This window comes from Rattus norvegicus, chromosome 10, assembly GCF_021556685.1.
Source record: "Rattus norvegicus strain SHRSP/BbbUtx chromosome 10, alternate assembly SHRSP_T2T, whole genome shotgun sequence".
Lineage (NCBI taxonomy): Eukaryota > Metazoa > Chordata > Mammalia > Rodentia > Muridae > Rattus > Rattus norvegicus.
In genome coordinates this window covers 74908813-74931391 of record NC_141543.1, presented here as the reverse complement: position 1 = coordinate 74931391, position 22579 = coordinate 74908813, and the positions used below count along the sequence as shown (strand labels likewise).

General features: G+C 43.0%; 2 protein-coding genes across 19 annotated transcripts in view; one reads left to right on the top strand and one right to left on the bottom strand.

Annotated features, from left to right (window-relative positions):
* The window catches only part of Acaca (acetyl-CoA carboxylase alpha), a 262246-nt gene extending 256564 nt beyond the window's left edge, over positions 1-5682 (bottom strand). For both annotated transcript variants that reach the window (XM_087574065.1, XM_087574066.1), the window contains exon 1: positions 5239-5682. In XM_087574065.1, coding sequence (XP_087430191.1) covers positions 5239-5282 — 44 coding nt within the window. In that variant the 5' untranslated portion in view covers positions 5283-5682. The remainder of the gene's footprint in view (positions 1-5238) is intronic.
* A 77-nt stretch (positions 5683-5759) lies between these two features.
* The window catches only part of Tada2a (transcriptional adaptor 2A), a 47613-nt gene continuing 30793 nt past the window's right edge, over positions 5760-22579 (top strand). For 4 of the 17 annotated variants that reach the window (XR_015630800.1, XR_015630804.1, XM_087573022.1 and 1 more), the window contains exons 1-4: positions 5760-5840; positions 7542-7655; positions 13028-13134; positions 15709-15768. Coding sequence is in view for 8 of the 17 variants with exons in the window: in XM_087573019.1 (XP_087429145.1) it covers positions 7631-7655; positions 13028-13134; positions 15709-15768 (192 nt within the window). In the remaining 9 variants the exon portion in view is untranslated. The remainder of the gene's footprint in view (positions 5841-7541; positions 7656-13027; positions 13135-15708; positions 15769-22579) is intronic. The other 13 variants (XR_015630802.1, XM_087573023.1, XM_087573021.1 and 10 more) reach the window with 4 other exon arrangements.

Sequence of the window (22579 nt, the reverse complement as noted above, 5' to 3'; positions counted from 1 at the left end):
CCACAAGGTCACACAGCCTCATTAGCTCAGCTATTCCGGTGCCAAGGATATCTGACTAGGCAGATGTTTCTAGTCCTGGAGTTCCTGGGACAAGGCCGCAACCATATCAACGCAGCCATTTCAGTACCAAGGACATCTGACTTGACAAATGTTCTCCTTCCTGTAGTACAATCTATAGTGGTTGGTCAGCTTCCCGGAGAGTGGGTGGGAATGTGCTTTCTGTACTTTCTGGTCTATTGTCTAACATCTAGGGGCTAAGCAGGGGCCAGCTTAAAAGATTTTCATTTTTTTTCTTTTTTTCGGAGCTGGGGATCGAACCCAGGGCCTTGTGCTTGCTAGGCAAGCGCTCTACCGCTGAGCTAAATCCCCAACCCCAAGATCTTCATTCTTAAGAAATGGCTGCACTGATGTCAAGCGGGGATCTTTCAAGGCTAGCCAAAGCTACACAGTGACTTCCGACCATATAACAAAACTCTGTCTCACTAGAAAGGAAAACTATGGAGCCATAACAGTGTACTATGTTCACTGAAAGGAGGCTCAGGACATGCACTTCTGACTCTATGGATGAGAAGGAATTATTTTGGATGAGAAGAATATTTTGTTCCCAACCATTGCAGTCAAATTACAGAGCCTGACATCAGGAAACAATTTTCTTTTTTAGACTCCTCGTTCAAAAGTTGACTCTTCACTCAAAGCTTAAAAATGGTGGTCAGGAGTTAGGAAAAGGGCTCAGCAGTTAAGAGCACTGGCTGCTCTTCCAGAGGACCTGGGTTCAATTTCCAGCACCCAATGGCAGCTCCCAACTGTATCTCAAGTTCCAAGAGCTTTAGCACCTCACACAGACACGCATGCAGACAAAACACTAATGCACATGAAATAGAAATTAAAAAAACAAATCTGGGCATGGTAGTACACACATTTAATCCCAGCACTCTGGAGGTAGAGGCAGGCAGATCTCTGTGAGTTCAAGGCTAGCCTGGTTTATGAAATGAGTTCTAAGACAGTCAGGACTGTTACACAGAGAAACCCTGCCTTAAAAAACCCAACCCAGGGGTTGGGGATTTAGCTCAGTGGTAGAGCACTTGCCTAGCAAGCGCAAGGCTCTGGGTTCGGTCCCCAGCTCCGAAAAAAAGAATAAAAAAAAAAAAACAAAAAAAAAAAAAAACAAAAACCCAACCCAAACCAAACCAAACAAAAGGTGGTCAGTAAGTATACAATTACTTTGTGTCTTAGAGATGATGAGTGGGGAGCCAAGGCACATCTTTGTTCTGAAGTTAACTGTAGGGTATGCTGGGCACTCAGAGTTTTGAAGGGTCAGAAGGGTTCTGGAGAAGTTATGCACAGGGTGAAGGAAAGCCCTCGCTTGGCAAAGAAGCCAGGAGGTAAGGGTGCATATGGTCTTTCCATGCGGCTGGGGAATGGACTTCGAGGAGATGGACAGAGAGGTCAGCCACGGGTTATGTGTAGTTCAGGAACAGAGTTCTTGCCTTGTATTTGATCCAAAGCAACAAAACAAAACTCCCCCACCCAAAGAAAAAAGCAAAACCAAGATGGATCTTGAAGGGCCTTCCTTCTACAAGGAATGATGTATAGATTTACTGCACAATGGGAGACACAGTTTAGTGAATCAAGGCAATATTAATACTCAGGTAACAACGACAGAAATAAACCAGGAACTGCCTGGCTAACTCAGGAATTATGGTCATTCTTCTTGTAAGTCCTGTTCATCCAATAAAAGTATTTAGGTACATGTCTTTTTTTTTTAATAACTTACTTATTTTTATTTTATGTGCATTGGTGTCTTGCCTGCATATATGTCTGTGTGAGGGTATCAGACCTTGGAGTTACAGACTCTTATGGGCTGCCACGTGAGTGCTAGGAATTAAACCCGGGCCCTCTGGAAGAGCAGTTGGTGTTCTTAGCCACTGATCCATTGCTCTAGCTCCATAGTACATGTCTTTTTAATTTTAATTTTATTTTGTCTTATTTTATTTTGAATTTTTAGCCAGGCAGTGGTGGCGCACACCTTTAATTCCAGTGCTTGGGAGGCAGGGACAGACAGATCTCTGTGAGCTCAAGGCCAGCCTGGTCTATACAGACAGCCAGGACTGTTTCGCAGAAAGACCTCCATAAAAAACAAAAAAAATTTTTTTAAATTTATTTTATGTGTACAAGTGCTTTTCCTGTGCGTATGTGTATCACTTGCATGCCTGGTGCCCATGGAGGTCAGAAGGCATTGGATCCCTCAAAACTGGAGTTCCAGATTGCTGTGGGCTACTATTTGGTCCTCTGTAAGAACAGCCAGTGCTCTTAACCACTGATCCACGTCTCCAGCCCCTAGAACTTCTTTTTCCAGCTCGAACATACTACCCCCCACCCCCGGTAACTTTATCTATGCCTTTTGCCTTGTTCCATTTCTGTTTTTTCTTTTCTTTTTTTTCTTTTTTCTTTTCTTTTTTTTGGAGCTGGGGACCGAACCCAGGGCCTTGCGCTTGCTAGGCAAACACTCTACCACTGAGCTAAATCCCCAACCCCATTTCCCTGTCCATTTCTGTTTTTTGAGACAGGAACTCTATGTAACCTTGACTGGCCTGGAGGCTGTGACACAAACCCAACTGGCCTCAACTTGCAGCAATCTTCTCGCCAGTGACTCCTGAGCGCCAGGATTTGAGATGTGTTCCACTCTACGTGGCCAGACCTTTGTCTTTATTCATTTCACCAGGATCTGCTAGTCCTACCTTTCTGGGTGCTGAGGTTACAGAGAGAAAGGGCCGTCTGTTCTCAGGCTGGGGAAAACACAAAGAAACAATTATGCTCGCCCAGCACGCAATTTGAGCCCTGAGCTCTCCACCGAGCGGCAGAATCCTATTGTAATTTCCAGTCAGCGCGTAAAACACAGATCCCACACCAAACTTGGCTTCTAAGTCTGTCTTCTCTGGACTATCCCCTTCTCTTCTGATGGTCCTGCCACTAACACTGTATTGCTTAGGGGAGAAATGGAGAAAAGCACAGACTTCTGTGTCATCCTACCTTTCACTGGAAAGTGTGTGTGTGTGTGTGTGTGTGTGTGTGTGTGTGTCTGTGTGTATGCACGCTCACACATGTGCGTGCACAAATATGTATATATATTTGACCATATGTGCCTCTACATATGGAGGCCAGAGGTTGATGTTGGGTGTATTCCTCAACTGCTCTCCACCTTGTTCTTTGAGGCAGAGTTTCTTCTGAATCTCATCACCTTGGCTGGGCTGTCAGCCCGTGAGCTCCAGGGATGTGCCTGTCTTACGGCTCCCCAGCACTGGGATTGTTAGTGAATGGAACAGTGGTGCTGGTGAGCTCATCTTGGGCCCACATGTGCTCCATTGACTGAGGCATCGCCCCAGCCTCTTCATTCTATTCTTTGAGACAGTCACCATGCCCCAGGATCCTCCCGTCTCCTTCCCAGTGCTGAGGCCAGAGGCATGCACCACCTTGACTAGGGTACCAAAGTTCAAACTCAAACACTTCACAGACGGAGCCGTCCCGCCATACTCTGAAGATTTTAGTTCTTCTTGCATTGATTTTTAAGTTAGCATAATGGGATTCATTATTTGTGTCGCTATCACACCTATGTCATCATACTATTTCATCCCCCTTGGACATTTTAATTTATCCATTTTTTTGAGTCAGGGTCTTATGCACTAGACTGGACTGGAATTTTCTTTTCTTTTTTTTTTTTTTTTTGGTTCTTTTTTTCGGAGCTGGGGACCGAACCCAGGGCCTTGCGCTTCCTAGGTAAGCGCTCTACCACTGAGCTAAATCCCCAGCCCGGACTGGAATTTTCTGTGTTGCCCAAGCTAGTTCCCTGTGTGCTGGGATTACAAGCATCAGTTACTACGCTTTTCTTAAATATATTGATTTCTACCCTTCATGGAATTCTATCATATCTCAGTGAAACCCAAAATCCAGTCAAAGTTTACCAAGGGATATGTGATCTGGGTCCTGGATGTTTTCCATCAAATCTCTTTTCTTTTTTTTTTTTTTTCCCTTTGGTTCTTTTTTTCCGGAGCTGGGGACTGAACCCAGGGCCTTGCGCTTCCTAGGCAAGCGCTCTACCACTGAGCTACATCCCCAACCCCCAAATCTCTTTAATCAGATCTGCTCCAACCACTCTGACCTCCTTGCTTCTTCTCCATGCCAATCAAACCCGTTCACCAGGCCATTGTACCCGCTGTTTCTCATCTCTGGTTCTCTCTAGAAATACACTAAGCTTCTGTTTCTCATGTGATAATTGGATTTCCGCTTGTGTGTTACATCTGCTAAGAGGACATTCTTCCCTATCCTGACTTAAAAGAAAATCTATCGCAGTTGTCTCCGGATCCTGATTCATTTCCCATAAAACCACGTTATGGGGGCATCTTTTTTTTTGGTTCTTTTTTTTTTTTTTCTTTTTTTTTTCGGAGCTGGGGACCGATGGGGGCATCTTTTAATATTTATTATTCACATACTGATATGCAACATGCTTATCTTTGATCGCTTACATATAATACACGAACCTCATATGCAAGAGAATATGTTTTGCTCACTACCAAACTCTCAGCACCTGAGTCAAATGAATGGATTTGGAGATTCAGTAAATGTGAACATTTACATTAAGTGTTTACTTAACGTGGCGGGGGGTGACTTTCATATGTGAATTATTAATGTTTTTTTCTTTTCTACTCTTTTTTTTTTTTTTTTAAAAAGACAGACTTCTCACTCTGTAGCCCAGATTGATCTCAAACTCAAGGCAACTGTTCTGCACTCTCCCAAGTGTTGAGATCACAGATGTGTCACTAAGTACACCCAGCTGCAATTTTTTTTATTTTAACAATGAATTTATATTACCTGCATGCCAAAAAACGTATCAAGAGGTCACATAGGCAGATAGCATATAAATGAATTCCAACAGAAATTGGACACATCTACGAAACAGATTTTTAAAAAGATATTACACATAATAGTTAAGATCCGCCATGGTTGGACTCTCTTCCCCAACGCTTGGTAGCACTGTGATCCTAAGTTATATATTTCAATGCCTAAATTTCCTCAGCTGGACCGTGAGGGCAGTAACAGCGACTCCCTCAGAAAGTTGATCTAGGCGAGCCCTTATGTGTAACCCTCTTTGTACAATGCCTGGCATGCAGTAAGGACGGACTCCACAAATGGAAGCTCTTATAAGAATCTATACTAGTAGTAGAAAGAGATGTTGGGACATACCTAGCCCTCAAGAGTGACATCAGAGTGGACCACCACATCATCATTGCGCTTCCATGTGGGCCTCTGAAGCCCAGAGAGGGGATGGGTCTTTCCAGAGAAGGCAATTTCGACGTCCCAGAAGCATCAGAGTAAAAAGGACCCTCTTCACCCCTCAATTCATTCAGTCTAGGTAATCCATGAGTGGCACAGCGCGGCTCGGGCTCGCCATTCTCCAACCAGTGCCTAGGCAGCCTCAGTTTCCTTGCTTTCAACAGAACTGGAATGGGACTGTTAAGAAAAAATCCAGACTGAACCAGCCGAGGCCGCCTTAGCGCGTGCCACCGGGACGCCAGTGGTGACGGGGAAAGTGACAGCAGGTCAGAGTTCAGGGCCCACCGACAAGTAGCCAGGTACCATGCTCCTCATCCCGGGGCGACGCCACCGGGACCCGCCCGCCGCGGGACTGGAGGAGGCGGGACAGACTCGGCGTGCTCGTGACTGAGTGGTACGGGACCGCGCACGTGATTCGGGGCCGCGCACGTAGGCCGTGGCGCGCACGCAGAGAGTCTGCACAGCGCACGCAGCGGCGGGCTCTTCGGTGCCGAGGTGCGGGACGTGGCGAGGTGAGGCGCGGGGCCGAGCGGCGGGAGCGAAGGCACTCGGGGTCACGAGGTGCGGGCTGGCTCTGCGGGCCACGCGGCGGGGGAGGTTGATGCGGCCCGCGAGTCCCGAGCCCCTCCCCCCCGCGGCTGGCGCTGCCGCACCTTGGTATTCGGGCTGGGCGGTGGAGCGCGGCCCCGGCCCACCTGACCCGCCGAGCCCCCACGTGGGTCTCCGCGAGCCAGTGTTTAGCACCGTTTTGGAGCCGAGGCCCCGGTTCAATGACTTGCCCAAGACCGTGCAGCTATAAGGATGCTGTCTGCACAATTGCCAAGCCCCCGACTCACTCCCCTGTTTTCCTCATGGGGTTCTGACCCTCGCCCCCTTCCCTGCTCTTTCTGGTAATTAATTTAAAGGAAGCCCGTCTGTCAAGGATGTTAGTGTCACTGCGTGGTCTTTTAAGGAAGGAGAGGAAGGAAGATTTTACTTTCTGCAACATTGTGCTTTGCGACGTGAAGTGTTTTTGTCAGAACGTATTGTAGTGTCTTTGACAGTGTAAGGGTCTATTGATAGGGCCCTGCTGTTCAGCAGGCTGTAAAAACATTATGCAAATACCCCAATCTTTAGCGCTTCTGTTTAGCCTGCGCCAGGAGATTGTTAGGATTCCAAGATATAGTCTACATACTTCCATTCAGTACCTGGCATATGGATGTTGGCTGTTATTTTATTCCTGGGTATATAATATGCCTTTGTTGAATTGATTTTTTTTAATTAATTAATTTATTTCTTTAGGCAGCCTCATGTATCTTGGGCCAACCTTGAACTTAATGTAGCCAAGAATTTCCTTGAACTCCTGATCCTCTTGCTTGTACCTCTGGAGTACTAGGTGTAAGCTTATTGGATGCTGGAGTTTGAATACAAAGCATCCTTCATGCTTAAACCCCCTATAGTTGAGCTACAGAGTCCACAACATTCTTCTTCAAAGACCCAGTTTTCTTGGAACTATATAGAGGAAAAACTCACCCCTACCCAAAGTAGCCAAAAAAATCGGCCCTCCACCTTATTATCTAAGCATTACATATACTTTGTGTATCAGTCCCCAAGCTAAAAATGTCAAAGTGAAAAAACTTTCAGGAGAAATGAAGGTGCATTAGCCTTTTAGAAGACTAACATTTATTTGTCCAAGTTGCTAAGTGCTTTGTTTTGGTGTATGTGGTCTGTTTGTTTTTTTCTCCAAGATAGGGTTTCTCTGTGTAGCCAGCGCTGCCTTCCTGGAGCTCACTCTGTAGATTAGGCTGCTTGTGCCTTAGTGCTAGGATCAAAGGTGTGCCTGCCATGCTTGTTTTAGGTTTGGGGTTTCAAGCAGTAGATAGCCAGGGATGACGTTGAATTCCTCCTATTTCTACCTTCTGTTTGAATGAGTAAATTACTGATCAATATATGTTCGGTAGGAGTCCTTAGTTTCCAGTAATAAAATTCAAATTAATTTTTTGAGACAGGGTCTCACTCTGTAGCCCTGGCTGGTTCAGAACTCTCCATGTAGACCAGGCTGGTCTTGAACTCAGAGACCTATTTTTTTTCTGCTTCCTGGGTGTTAGGATTAAATGTTCATACCACTACACCAGCAAGTTCCAGATTTTGTAAGGAGGATTACTTTAAATTCTGTGAGTGAAATGAACCTTGAATGGTTTTCTGATCTGTGTGGGTCTTCTCTTTGTTCATAGGGGACCGTGGGATTGTTAATCTTTGGCAACTTCTGAAGTCTCAAAGCTCTGTATCAAGGAAGATCACACAGCAGTCTGTCAGCTAGAGGATGGACCGTTTGGGTTCCTTTAGCAGTAAGTACAGTGGGACAAGTCTCTAGTGATAATGAATAGCGAGCGAACTAAAATAGAAGTTGATCAGGGAAGCAACGCCTTTGAAATTGAATGATAATGCCTGAAGGAATTATGAATATCACATAATTATCACATATGCAACACAGCTTCATCACTTTAGAATAAAGCCAGGCTGAGTGGACTAGCCCCATATGATTGATCTATAAATAAACATGTTATTTTAAGCCCAAGTTCTCGTGTAGATTGGCTGGCCTGGAACTGGCTTTGTAGCGAAGGATGGCCTTGAACTACTTGTTCATCAAGTAAGTGCTGGGATTCCAGACTTGTATCATCATTGGATTTCATAGAAATAGAAATCATAAAAGTGAGCAGTGCACATACAGGCATGTACAGTCACAAAGTAGGTATTTGTTAGTAAGAACCAGAAGTGTGCTTTTAGGTCTTGTTTCCTGTCATTTTCTCAAAGGCACTCTGCATTTTCCCTTTGTAGGTTCAGCAGAACCTTAGACACATCCAGTTCTACATTTTCATTTTACTAATGTTGCAAGTGTAAATTGGAAAACTCTCACATCATTTCCTTCAAGAAAGGGTTTCTCTGTGTAACTGAGTTGACTATCCTGGAACTCTTTGTAGATCAGGCAAGCTTCTGTTTGGTAATGTGTCTGCCTCTGGGATTAAAGGCTGGTACTACCTCTCCCCGCTATCCCATCCTTTAAAACAATTGTTAGAACCTATCACGATGGCACATTCCTTTAATCCCAGCACTCTGGAGGCAAAGGCAGAGAGATCTTTGTGAGTTCAAGGCCAGCCTGATCCACATAATGAGTCCAGACAACCCTGGACTACTTAATGAGATCCTGCCTAAAACAGCAAACAAAAAACCCACAAATAATAATGATGACAATTTGTCCGTCTGTTTATCTGTTTCTAAAGCCCCTCCAAACGAGCTGCCCTATTTTGCATTCGTACCTGTCCTGTTACCACAGTCTTTCGGCAAAGCTTCATTGTCAAGCTTTGAGTTTTTATTTCTCCTTATGAGCAAATGTAAATAGTTTTCCCCATGCTTAAGACGATCTTTATCTCTCTCCTTCCCTTCCTAACTGCTTTGGCATTTTGTTCTTGAGGTGAATTCTCACTTTGTTGCTGAGGCTGGTTCCAAGTTCTGATTCTTCAGTGAGTGTCTCAGCCTCATCTTCCCAATACTTGGGACTCTAGGAACGCACCACTCACTGTTCCTGGCTTGCTTTTTGTTCTGTTTGGCTTTTTTTTTTTTTTTTTTTTTTTTGAGACAGGGTCTTATTGTATAGCCCTGGCTAACAAGGAACTTAATATGTAACTTAAGCAGGTCTTGAAGTTCCAAAAATCCTTCCTCAGCCTCCCAGGATTTACAAGTGTGGTCCACAACAACAATGTGGTTCTTCCCGTTTTATGTTTTCCTTTGATGGCGTGACTCAAACTTGGGGCCTCAGGAATATCTTTATATAATAAGAATGTCAGTTGCTAGAGAGAGGCTCAGTGGTTAAGATCACTGGCTCCTCTTCCAGAGGGCCTGAGTTCAATCATCACTACCTACATGAGGGTTCACAATTCTTTGTAACTCCAGCTCCAGGGGATCTGACACCTCTGGGTCTCCACAAGCACTGCATGTACACGGTGTATAGACATTGATGCAGCCAGAACACTCATACACATAAAAAAACAAAACAAAACAAAACAAACAAACAAACAAACCAAGATTAAAAGTGTAAAGAAGAATTTCAACTTTTTTCTCTCATGAGTTTGCAAATTCTTTCTTCCAGTTTACATGGTTTTTCAACTTTGTTTATACTGTTTTTGCGTCCGTGTGTTTGTCTCTGTGAGTTTATTTGTACTACGTGTTTACAGGCACCTGTGAAGGCCATAATAGGATTTGGGATCACCTGAAACTGGAGTTATAAATTTGTGGGTACTGGGAACTGAACCCAGGTCTCCTGTAAAAGCAGTAAACATTCGTAAGCACTGAGCCATACTTCTAACCCTGTTTATAATGGTTTTGCTTTTAAGATTTATTTTACTTCATTTTTTAAATTTTTTTTTTTTTTTTGGTTCTTTTTTTTGGAGCTGGGGACCGAACCCAGGGCCTTGTGCTTCCTAGGTAAGCACTCTACCACTGAGCTAAATCCCCAACCCTTTAAAATTTTTTATTATTTTATGTGTATGAGTGTTTCAACTTCTCATTAAGCCTTCTGCACATGCATGCCCGATGCCTTTAGAGACCAAAAGAAGGAGTAACAGATGGTGTGAGCTGCCGTATGGATGTTGGGAATTGGACTCTGATCCTCTGGAAGAATAGCCACTACTGTTAACTGCTGAGCTATTTCTCCATCCCCAAAGATCTTATGTCCTCTGTATTTTTTTATTTACTTGTTTGTTTGTTTGTTTGTTTTTAACTATGTGTGTATTGATATGTACATATGAGTGTGGGTATGGAGACCAGGCAGAGGTGTCAGATCCCCTGCAGTGGCTGGAAGTTATACACCATGAGTAGTCTATAGAACATTCATGCCCACACGTATACACAAAGTGGTTAAATAAATGTAATCAAAATAAATAAACCCTTGATCAGCCCTCTATGCACTCAGTAATTCTAGATTTAGGAAAATACATGGAGAAATGTTTTGTGAAATGTTTTGTGTGTGTGTGTGTGTGTGTGTGTGTGTATCACAGATACTGATAAAGTAACAGACTGTAAATGTCATAAATGCATACATAGCCACTTGTTAGATTAGGAACTTGTTAGATTAATTCTCAACCTTTTAGACCCAGTTATATTCTTTCTATATTTTTTAAGACTCTGATTAATTGACAGTGGAATAGGTAGGTACATTATTTCAAAAATAAAAATAATTCCATAATATAATAGGGTAATTTATAATGAAACAATATAATTTATTTTAAAATAGCAAGTGTATCAATATGTTTTTAAGACATTATTCCTGCTAGATTGATGGCACATACTTGTAATCCCAACACACAGGAGGCTGAGGCAGGATAGACTGAGTTAGAGAATTAAATCTTGTCATAAAAGAGTGGGGGTGGTAGTGTGGGGGGCAGGACATTAAAACTATAGGAGACATGATAACTTAAGCAGTCAACTGCTTAGACCCATAGGGTGAATCACGGCTTCTTACCATAAAAACAGGATGAATCAGTCTGCTAGTGACTGAGAAATGTTACAAGTCTCAGTAACCCCTGGTCAAGTTCTGAACAAAACAGAATCCACCTCCTCTTGTGGACAGTCATATTAGAATATTCAAATATATTAAAACTATTAAAATCTCATTAAGACAGAGTCTTACTAAGTAGCTCTGGCTGGTGTGGACCTCATAAAAATCTACCTGCTTGTCTTCTGAATGCAGGGATTAAAGACATTCACCACCATGCCCTATAGTCAAAAATATTTCCATTGGGGCTAGGACTATGGCTCAGTGAGTACTGTTAGAAACCTGCTTGACTAGCGTGTACAAGGTCAGATCACTAACACTATCAAAAACAAACATTTTTAGCACATAATATAGAAATAGGTCCTAGGGAATGTAATTGTGAGCTTTGTTTTTCTATCTAGCTGAATATTTAATGAAATAATTGAAAGTCGATAAGGGCTTAAGTCAGGGCTTTTTGTTTGTTTTGCTGTGTAGAAAGGAATATCTTGAGTATTTAACATCGACAATCCCAGTTCCTATCTGCAAAGCGTTCATACCGCATCCTACCCATAGCAGCAAAAATCTGCCTTCTTGGAGTTTCAAAATGTCTTCCTAAGGGGTAATTCAGAACCATCAGGTTAGTTCACTGATGAAGTGAAAGTTAAAAAGGATAGCAAAGGGTCAGCAAGATGGCTCAAATCTGAGGACCTGAGTTCAATTTCTATAACCCACATGCTGGAAGAAGAAAGCTGACTCCTGCAAGTTGTCTTCTGGAATTCCACCTGCTGCTGCTGCTGCTGCTCCTAGGAAAGATCTATTGTGATGATATGGATCCACTCGAGCCTAGAAGTTCAGGGCCAGTTTTGACAACTTAAAGCCTGTCTCTTAAAAATAAAAATAAAGCAAGAGTTCAGGGGATGGTGATTTGGTAAAGACTGGCATCTGGGCCTGGAGAGATGGTTTGCCACTTAAGGTGTTCTGTTTTTATAGGGGGCAAGCAGTCAGGTGGCCTGTAACTCCAGCTCAGGGGATCTGACACCCTCTTCTGGCCTCCATTGGCACCTGCACTCAAATGCATGTGTCACAGACATACAAATAGACGTAATTTTTAAAAAACTGACATCTAGCACTTAATATTTTATTTTTTTTTTAATCAGAAGTGGTAGAAGAGAAGTAATCCCTTCACTTTGGAGGTAGAAGTAGATAGATGAGGAGTTGAAGGTCGTAGATGGTGACTAGCCTGGGTTACGTAAGGTCCTGTCTTAAAAACAGCAAAAGGAATAAGCTTCAGGCAGGACATTCTTTTTTTTTTTTTTTTTTTTTTCTTTTCTATTTTTAGGAGCTGGGGACCGAACCCAGGACCTTGTGCTTGCTAGGCAAGCGCTCTACCACTGAGCTAAATCCCCAACCCCCAGGCAGGACATTCTTTACCCTGTCAGTTTTCTCCATGACTTCATTGTAAAGCAAGTGGCTGTTAGAGCAAAGAAGGAAAATGCTGTTATAGAATGTGATAGCTGAACAAAGTAAGTCCCCTCATCTCCCTCCCTAGGCCTTTGTCCCACATCCCAGGGGCAAGCCAGAGAACAATAGGTTGCTCTCACTTCAGAGAGGCAGGATTTAGGGCAACCTGGAACAAAGGTATCTTCCGACTTAGGGCTTTGGAGAATTTATATGTGCCGATTGCCTTCCTAGTTCAGAACAAGAGCCTGCATGCAGCAGTTTGCCGTTTCCTTGGTATCTCAAACCTAGACACAAAGCTTAAATCCTAAACTGGAATTCCTCCAACTTGTTAAGAAAAAAATTCAAACTTGCAGAGAACATGAAAGACCAGAGCAGTGACTGCGCCTGTGTGCTGCTGCCTGGGTAGAACAACTGTTGACCTTTTGTCTGGTTTGCTTTGTATGTGTGCACTGTGTGGGGAATGTGCCTGGTTTACTTTTCCTTGTGATCAGGTGGGCTCTGTAAAACTTTAAAACTTGTGTTTATGAGTTTCTCTGCAGGGGCCTTCTCTGCTTAGTGTTTGAAGCAGTAGGTTCTCTGGAGGAAGGAACACGCCGCCGTGTAATGGACAGGGTGGCTCTTGTTTGTATGTGTGCAATAAACTCATTTTGCTTCCTTACGTCTGTAACATAGTCAGTCTTCAGCCATTTGTAGAGTTCTAAGCTGATGTTTGTTTTCTGTATGTTCCAGATGATCCATCTGATAAGCCACCTTGCAGAGGCTGCTCCTCCTACCTCATGGAACCTTACATTAAATGTGCTGAATGTGGGCCTCCTCCTTTCTTCCTGTGCTTGCAGGTAACTCCCTGAGGAGAGTGTCTCTCCTGGTCTGTTTTGTGGATATAGTAACTCAGTAGCTTAGGACCACCCTGCATGAACTCTCTTCCTACAGGTAGTCTTCCCTGTAGACTTTACCGGGGAGGTCAGGAACGGATGGTGAGACAGACATGACTTCCACAGAGCTGCACAGCTCAGTGCTTACCACTTTCCGGAGTAAACTGAAAGACTTTGATTACAGGATTCCTAGCTGGCAGGGTGTTCCTTTTGACCTCACTGCTTAACTTATTAGAGTGGTCTTGGTATAGATGACAAGGCAACAGAGTGTTTTGTGGGCTATATTAGGAGTAATACTGGTTAGGTGTGCCAGGTACTGCTTAGAGTACCCTACTTTTATCACCCCTAAATCATCACTACAGCGCTGGGAAGTGAGTAAGTAAATATCTCCATTTTACAGATGAAATTCAGCCACAGTCTAAATAATTTGCTCATTGGGATTATCAGGACTTACCCACTCTAAGACACTTGATTCTAAGACACATTCCAGACATGGCAGAGATGGCTCAGTGGGTAAAGTGCTGTGCAAGCTGAGACCTGAGTTTGAATTCCCAATGTCTGTAAAACCTGAGCATGGTAGCATTTGCCTGTAGCCCTGTGCTGGGGAGGGCGTGGAGAAGCTAGGAGGAGCTGAACCACAATCTCTAGGTTCAGTGAGAGACCCTGTCTCAAAAAACAAAGCAGAGAGTGATAAATGAATATCCCCAATAGTGGCCTTCGTAAGGGCGTGCATAGGTGTGTGCACCTACAAACATACGCACACACACACCATTCCGTTTTAGACATGTTAAAATGTAAAAAAGTGATTCTCTTTGAGTTATAAGAATATATATTAGAATCCTAGCACTCAGGTAGAGACAGAGACTGGCAGATCTCCGAGTTCGAGGCCAGCCTGCTCTACAGAGTGCCAGGACAGCCAAGGCCACACAGAGATACCCTGTCTTGAAAAACCAAAAATAAAAATTTTTTTAAAAAAGATTATATACTGGGCATGGGGAGAGAATGGATAGGAGGAGGGAAGGTGAAACCAGCCTGGACTGCATAGCAAAATTCTTTTCAGTATACCAGAACCAAGAGAAAAAAACCCAAAACAATGGCTTTAAGACGACAGTATTCCATCAGGTTGATAGTGTCAGTAGAGGCCTGTAATTTCAGGCCTTGGAAAGTAGAGACAGGAAGAGGAGGACTTCAAGGCCAGACTAGACTACTTGAAGTACATGAGTTCTTGCCTCAAATAAGATAAAAATATATAAAAATAAAAAAAGAGCCTCTTCAAACCATCTTTTGTCTTGTTTTTTATTTTAGTTTATTTATTTACTTTTGGTGTTTGTTTTTTTCTTGCCTCAAGTTCATTTGTAAAAACAGCATAGGACACTGGTCACCTACAGATAGTGTGCAGGCAGGTGTGTCACAGTGGTCCATCTGTCTTCACATTGGCAGGAGGCTTTTCTATGGGGCCTTCACAGGGGCCTGGGCACCTTTGGCAGTCTGAGCTGGAGCCGAAGCCTGGCCCTTATCTGGAGCTGTGGCCTCTGCCTTGGTTTGGACCTTGGGCTTTGATTGGCAGAGCCTACGACCCTTGGCCATGTAGCTTCAAATCCACTTCCCAAGCTTGGGGTGAGCGCTGAAAGCCAGACGGCTGAGTTTGCAACTGAGGCCCTTTGGCATCTTGGGCTTATGGCCTGAGGCTTCACAAGGGCATTGATGGCCTCTGCACACACTTTCACTGCCTTGGCATTGTTGGCCTGCATCTTCTTCAGGCCTTTCTTGTTGTGCTTCTTGGCAAAGCTCATGTTCCCCAGAAACTTGGGATCAACCCCCTTAAGAAATTTGTATCTTTGTGACCAGGGATTCTTGATGCCATTTCCATGCTATTTGTGGGACACTCTGTGCGAGTGACCGTGCGTGCGTGCGTGCGTGTGTGTGGAGTGGTTCTTGGACTTGGCCATGTCTGCACGGCCCCGCAGCATCTGGGACCAGAAGAGAAAGAGCTACTTTTAGTGTTTTAAGACAGGGTTTCTACACAGCCCTAGCTGTTCTGGAACTCACTGTGTATGTAGACCTCTCTGGCCTCAAACTTGCATAGATCTTGCCTCTGCCTCCCCAAGTGCTGGGATTAAAGGCATGTGCTATCACGCCTGGCTTTTATTTTTATTTTTAAGATTTTTTATTTATTTTACGTGTATTAATTCAGTGTAGCATCAGATCCCATTACAGATGGTTGTGAGCCACCATGTAGTTGCTGGAATTGAACTCAGGGCCTATGAAAGCAGTCAAGTGCTGTTAACTGCTGAGCCCCCTTATTTTGATTTTTGAAGACATTGTCTCTTGTAGCCTAGCACCCCTAGAACTGGCTGTGTAGCTGAGTGAGGATGACGTTGAACTCTTAATTCTTCTAGCTCTACCTCCCAAGTGCTGAGGTTGACTCTGGTGCTGTGTGTGCTTAGCAAGTGCTCTACCCACTGAGCCTCATCCCCAGCCCCAAGAAAATACTTTTTTAAAGTAGCTTTTAGTAATTTAACTTTTTTTTTTCCACAGTGTTTCACTAGAGGATTTGAGTACAAGAAACATCAGAGTGATCATACTTACGAAATAATGGTAATGATGACATTGATGGAAATTTTCATTCCTTTTTCAAGTATTTAGACTGAGAACTAAGTTTCTTTCTCCATGTATCTCTGTCCTTTTCCCTTTTCTGAATATGGTAATTATTTAGTAGCCGTTTTAGTTCTTTGTAACCTATTAAAATACTTAAATATAAAAATGGCTGGAGAGATGGCTCCGTGGTTAAGAGCACTAGTTGTTCTTCAGAGGACCTGGGATCAATTCCCAGCACCCACACGGTGGCTCACATCTGTCTGTAACTCCAGTTCCAGAGAATCTATACCCTCATACAGACATGCAGGCAAAATACCAATGTATATGAAGTTTAAAAAAAAAAAACTCACTATAATAAATAAATAAGCAAGCCTATTATAATAAGTAAGCAAATAAATAAAAAACAAATAATAGCTTGACCTAGCTGGGTGATGTGGCTTCTGCCTGTAATTCCAGCTTTTAGGAGGGTTGCCATGAGTCCTAGTTTAAGAGATGTGGTGTGAGACCCTGTGTGGTGACTTATGTGAGAATGGCCCCAGACACTGAGTATCTCATCTCCATTTGGGAAGTAACTTTTCTGTTGCTGTGGTGAAACTCCATGGCCATGGCAACTTGTACAAGCAAGGGTTTATTTAGGGTTATAGTTTCAGAGGTATAGGTCCGTCCATCCCGCTGGGGAGCATAGCTATGGGCAAGCAGGCCTGGCACAGAAGTAGCAGCTGAGAGCTCATATCCTGATCCACAAACAGGAAGCAGAGAGATGGGGAAGACAGGAAACTTCTGAAACCTTATGCCCACCTCCAGTGACAAATCTCTTCCAATAAGGGCCATGCCTTCTATTCCTTCCCAAACAGCAACCAAATAGGGATCGAGTATTCAGATGTCTTGAGACATAAGGGACTCTTTTTTTTTTTTTATTCAAACTACCATACCCTGTCTGAACAACCAACCAACAAATACTAGGGCTGGAAAGATGGCCTGTCAGTTTTGAGTGCCAGCTGTTCTTGAGGACTGGAATTCAGTTCCCAGCTCTGATTCTGGACAACACAACTCCCTATAACTGCAGCTCTAGGGAAACCTGATACCCCCTTCACCCTTCACTGGATACCCACTTCTGGACTCCATAGACACCTCACTCATATGTGCGTGCGTGTGTGTGCGCGCACACACACACACACACACACACACACACACACACACACACACACGGACCATCATTAAAAATAAAATAAATCTTTTAAAAAAAATCAAAGAAGATAAAATAAAAAGAATTTGAAGAGGCAAACTGGTTAATAGGCCAGAAAAGACTTGACTCTGATTTGAGTAATGGCATTGCCACTGTAAAGAAAGAGTGCTGCCACTCTTACAGCCCTGGCCAGTTTGATAAGCCAACATGAACAATCAGTTCTGCTTGACAGGTCAACATGAATAATCAGGTGTGCTTGACAGGTCTATATACCATGTTAAAATAGTTATATCTGTGGGCTGGAGAGATGACTCAGCAGTTAAGAGCACTGGTTGCTTTTCTAGAGGTCCTGAGTTCAATTCCCATCAGCCACATGATGGCTCACAACCATCTGTAATGGGATCTGATGCCCTCTTCTGGCACAAAGGTATAAATGCAGATAGAGCACTCATACACATAAATAATTGTTTAAAAAAGGAAAAAAAAATAGTTCTATCTGGATCCTAGGGAATCTAGCTCAGTGGCAGAGCCCTTCCTTAGTGTACACCAGGCTTTGGATTTGACCTCTGGCACTTCAGGGGAAGTTCTGTGTTTTCAGAGCACTTAAAGCAACTAAAACAAGTTCTCGACACAGACCCTGGTTTTCCTCTCAGTAGTAATTTTGTAGATTAATCATTCAGCACTTATTAGTTTTCTACATTAGTTACTGTTATAAATTATGAAAAATTAAGTGGATTAAGACAAGACAGATTTATTCTTGCACAATTCAGCAGGTCAGCAGAGCAGTGGGCTTACTGGTTTGTGGCAGGTCTTAAGAGGCTGAAATTGAAGTGTTTGGCCAACCTGGGCTTTTATCTTGACACCTGGGGGGAAGAATTATTCCTGGTTCATTCAGGTCATTGGCAGAATTTATTGAGATTAAAGGATTGGTGCCTCTGTTTCCTTACAGGTTAGCTGGTTGTTGGCCAGAGTTTGTTCTTGGTGTTTAGAGGCTGCCCTAGCTCCTGGCCTCCTTTTGCCATCTCCAGAGTCACTGAGAGATCCTGGGAGTCCTTGAGGCCTGCTGATGAAGTGCTTGAACCTTTGACCTACTGCTTTATCCTGCTTACTCTCATTCTTCTGCCCTCCTTTAATACTTATAAGAAGTTTTACAATTTTTTTTAAGATTTATTCATTTATTATATTATAAGTGCACCGTAGCTGTCTTCAGATACACCAGAAGAGGGGATCAGATCTCATTACAGGTGGTTGTGAGCCACCATGTGGTTGCTGGGAATTGAATTCAGGACCTCTGGAAGAGCAGTTGGTGCTCTTAACCGCTGAGCCATCTCTCCAGCCCAAGTTTTACAATTTTTAATATTTTATTTTATGTGTTTTGGCTGAATGTATGTCTGCACCCCATGGTGCCTGGTGCTCCTGGAGGTCAGAAGAGGATGTCAAATTCTCTGGACAGTTGTGAACTGGGAATCAGTTCACATTTATGGATTCTGGGACTCAAACCTACATCCTCTGGAAGATAGCCAGTGTAGTGCTCTTAACCGCTGAGCCCTCTCTCCGGCTCCTCTAATATTTTGAGGACTTTGTATGGTTCATTGGGCTCACCTAGGGAAGCCAGACTGTCTCACTACTCTGCTACTTGGTAGCAGTTGGAATTCCATCTGCAGAGGGTTTAATTTTAAATGATTTTACCTGCAGTACCTAGTGCTTGGTTAAAGAATTTTGGGAAAAATGCAGAATACATGTAGAATTCTGCCTACTATGTAATTCATAGCACATTTATGTGTGTTTTATAAAAGATTAAAAGAAGCTGGGCGTGGTAGTGTATGCTTTTAATCCCAGCACTTACAGGCCAAGGTCGGTGGATCTCTGTGAGTTTGAGGCCAACCTGGTTTACATATTGAACTCCAAGCCAGAGTCCTGGGTTCCATCCTCACTGCCACATTAAACCAGACATGGTTCACAGGAAGGACCTGGGAGTACTTAGGAAATTAAGCCAGAGTAATAAGTAGTCAAATGTCTTTCTCATTTTGTACATGGGAAATTGGAGGCTAGCCAGAGCTACAGAAGACCCTGTTTTAAAAGCAAAGTAAAACAAAATTATTCGGAAAGAAAATCAACATGAATTTGGCTATTTGTCGTAGCTGTGCCTTTACTCCTGGGAGTCACGCTTTGGACTATGAATTGGTCAAACAAAAGCAACTATCTGCCTTCCCTTACACTTGTAAAAAATGTTGACTTTTATTATTTTTAGTTATGAACTGGTGTTGTGTGCTACATGTGGGTATGTGCATGTGAGTTCAGATGCCAGCTGAGGCCAGAGACATCTAATCATTGAAGCTCGAGTTACAGTTGCGAGGCACTTGATATGGGTTCTGGGAACCAAACTCAGGTCCTGTGGAAGAGCAGCAGGTGCTCCTAATCACTAAGTCATTCCTCCAGCCTGCAGTCTCTTTAATTTTTAAGATTTTTTGATAATAGGGTCTCATGTAGCTGGCCTCAAATTTGTTATGTAGCCAAAGACAGCTTTGAATCCTGGATCTTCCTACCTCTACCTCCAAGGATTTACTCTTAAATCTTGCATTCCTAATTGGAACAATAACCAAATGTTTTCACTTTCGCCAGTTGCATGCTGAATGCAGGGTTGGAAAGTCAATCAAAGCAGCTTCAGATTTGAGTTCATTTCACCAAAGTTACTAGATCTTCAGAAAATTGATAACTTTATCAAATCCACAGAAGACTGTCTAAACTCAGGTTTTGTTATTTATTTTTATGGTGCAGGGTTTGGATCACGTTACTACTGAGCTACATCTCCAAATTTATCTATTTGAAAAATGGTAAAATAACCCCTTATGAGATAATTATATAGCTTGGGTAGTTTGTAGTCGTGGTCGGCCACTGGAGGAAAGCTGACTGTGAGCTCTCCTCAGCTATTCTGGGCATCACATCTTCCTCACAATGCTAAAAACAAAACAAAACAAAAAACAAAAAAAAACAACAAAAAAAACCCACTGTTTCACTTTAGCCAAGTCTACTTAGTTCTTATTATATCATCCTTTCTCACATGTTCTCCACCCATACAAATGCCTTTCAGCGATCTGAACTTAGGGGAGCTTCTGGGGTCTTCTGGTACTCCCTAACTTTCATTAGCCAATCTTAGCTATTCCAACAGATCTTTCCTTCTGTAGAAGTGATGACCAGCTTTTGGCTTTCTACTCTCTTAAGTCTCTAAAGTCTTGATTCTTGGCAGCATGAAGCATCTGATGTCTTTAAATGGTTTCAATACTTTTCTCATCTCACAGTGCTGCATTTTTGGAAGTTACTCATGTTGTGGTGGGTGGTGCATTAATAGATTTCTGAATTCTGTAGCTATTTTTGTCTTATAATCTTAGGACGTTGAGCAGAGAAGCAGCTCCTCCACCACACCCTTTATGACAGTAATTCGTAACCTCCATTACTCGGGAGCTTCGTGGAACTGTAGATTTCTAGGTCCTGTTGTTAGAGATTCAGACCCAAGTTTGGGTCAAGGGTCTGAATAACATTGAACCTGAAGAAGAAGGAGCAAGAGGAGGAGGAGGAAGAGGAAGAGGGAGGTGAAGATGAAGGAGGAGGAGGAAGAGAAGGAAGAAGCCAAAGAAGATGCCTTCACCATCCTCCTCCTCCCCCTTTTCTTAAGTTCAGTGTTATTCAAAAAGTTGGTGTTAGAATGTAAGTTGGTAGGGGTGATCAGTGTCCTAAAATGGCAGGCCTTTTGACTAATGTGTGACTTTTCATACTTACATATCAGCATGGCACTTGTCAGGTTGAATGTCACTGGTAGGAGTTTAATATACTCATGGGCTCTGAAATCTCTCTCAGATCTCACAATAAGCTCACTTGATAGACTTAGATCAAAATGTGTTGCTCGTTAGTATTGTGATCTTACTAATAGGACAGATTTTATCATCACCAACAGAAGCTATGACAAGTTGTAAATGCCTATGGAATCGAAAAGGCTCATATGATTTTCTTGTTTCCTTGTATCATGGAAATTTTCAGACATACACGAAAGTGAATAATGCTTAGTTTTGCTTGGTTCCTTATTTTATAGTTGTTACCTGAAAACTTTGTAGCTTAAACTAGAAACTGCTTTTTTTTTACCTCCGGCAATTGCTATGGCTCAGACACTCAGATGAGGCCCAGAGCAGTTGGTCCTCAGCTCTGCATCCTCGGCTTCTGAGTCCCAATTTCCTTTTCACAGTCCTCTGGCACCTGATGAGGGCTTCATTTTACTCTTCCTAACTGCTGATCAACCCAGGATCTGGTTGTTCTGCGTTGTCTCCAGGCCACTGCCCTTCACGAAGCCTCTCCACATAGTCTTCACCATCACCATACATAGCTTGTTTACTTGGCAGCTTAATATAGGAATAGAAGCTACTAAGCCTTAAGTCATTGGCCCATGTTAAGTGAGGAGTCTGAGTTTATCAGAAGGAACGTTGAAAACAGCTATTTCATAGAGTAATTTCCATTTTTCTGTCACCAGCTTTTTTTTCCCAAAGATTTATTTATTTTTATGTTATATGTATGGGTATTTTGCCTGTATGTATGTCTGTGAATTATGTATATACCAGAGCAATTATTGCACAGAAGGCGTTAGATTTTCTGGAACTGGAATTGCAGTGGTTGTGAACTGCCATGCACATGCTAGAAACCAAACCTGGGTTCCCTGGAAGAACAGCCAGTGCTTACCCTGAGCCCCCCCCCCTTTTTTTTTTAAGAATTAATTTATTTTTACTTATTTATTTATATGAGTGCTCTATTTGCATGTATGCGTGCATGACAGAAGAAGGCATCAGATCCCATTACAGATGGTTGTGAGCCACCATGTGGTTGCTGAGAATTGAACTCAGGACCTCTGGAAGAGCAGTCAGTGCTCTTAACCACTGAGCCATTTCTCCAGCCCCCTGAGCCCCCTTTTAAGATGTATTTGTTATATATAAGTACACTATATCTGTCTTCAGACACACCAGAAGAGGGCATCAGATCTCATTACAGGAGGAGATTGTGAGCCACCACGTGGTTGCTGGGATTTGAACTCCGGACCTCTGGAAGAGCAATCAGTGCTCTTAAGCACTGAGCCATCTCTCCAGCCCTAATTTTTATTTTTAATTATATATATGTGCCCACAGAGGCTAGAGATGTCAGATCCCCCTAGAGTTGGGATTACAGTACTTGAGAGCTGCCCAATGTGTATGATGGGAACCAACCTCAGGACCTCTGCAATAGCACTAGAGTTCTTAAAGTCTGAGTCATTTCTCAGCCTCTGGTCTCTTCTTGAGTTAAAAACTTTATTATTGACTTATTTTCCAGGTGGAATCTCTCTGTATCCTTGGCTGTCCTATATTTGCTGCATTGGCTTAGGTTATGTTCTATCCCCATGCTCAGCCTTCTAATTGCTGGGATCACAGGCATTTGCTGCCATACCCACTTGATATCCTGTTTCCTTGTTTGAGAAAGGTTTCCCTTACTATAAAGCTCTGACTGGCCAGGATCTTGCTGTGTAGACTAAACTGTCCTCTGACTTAGGGCAAACATCCTGCCTTTGCTTTCTTAGTGCTGGGATTACAGCTGTGTGCCATCACTCCCAAA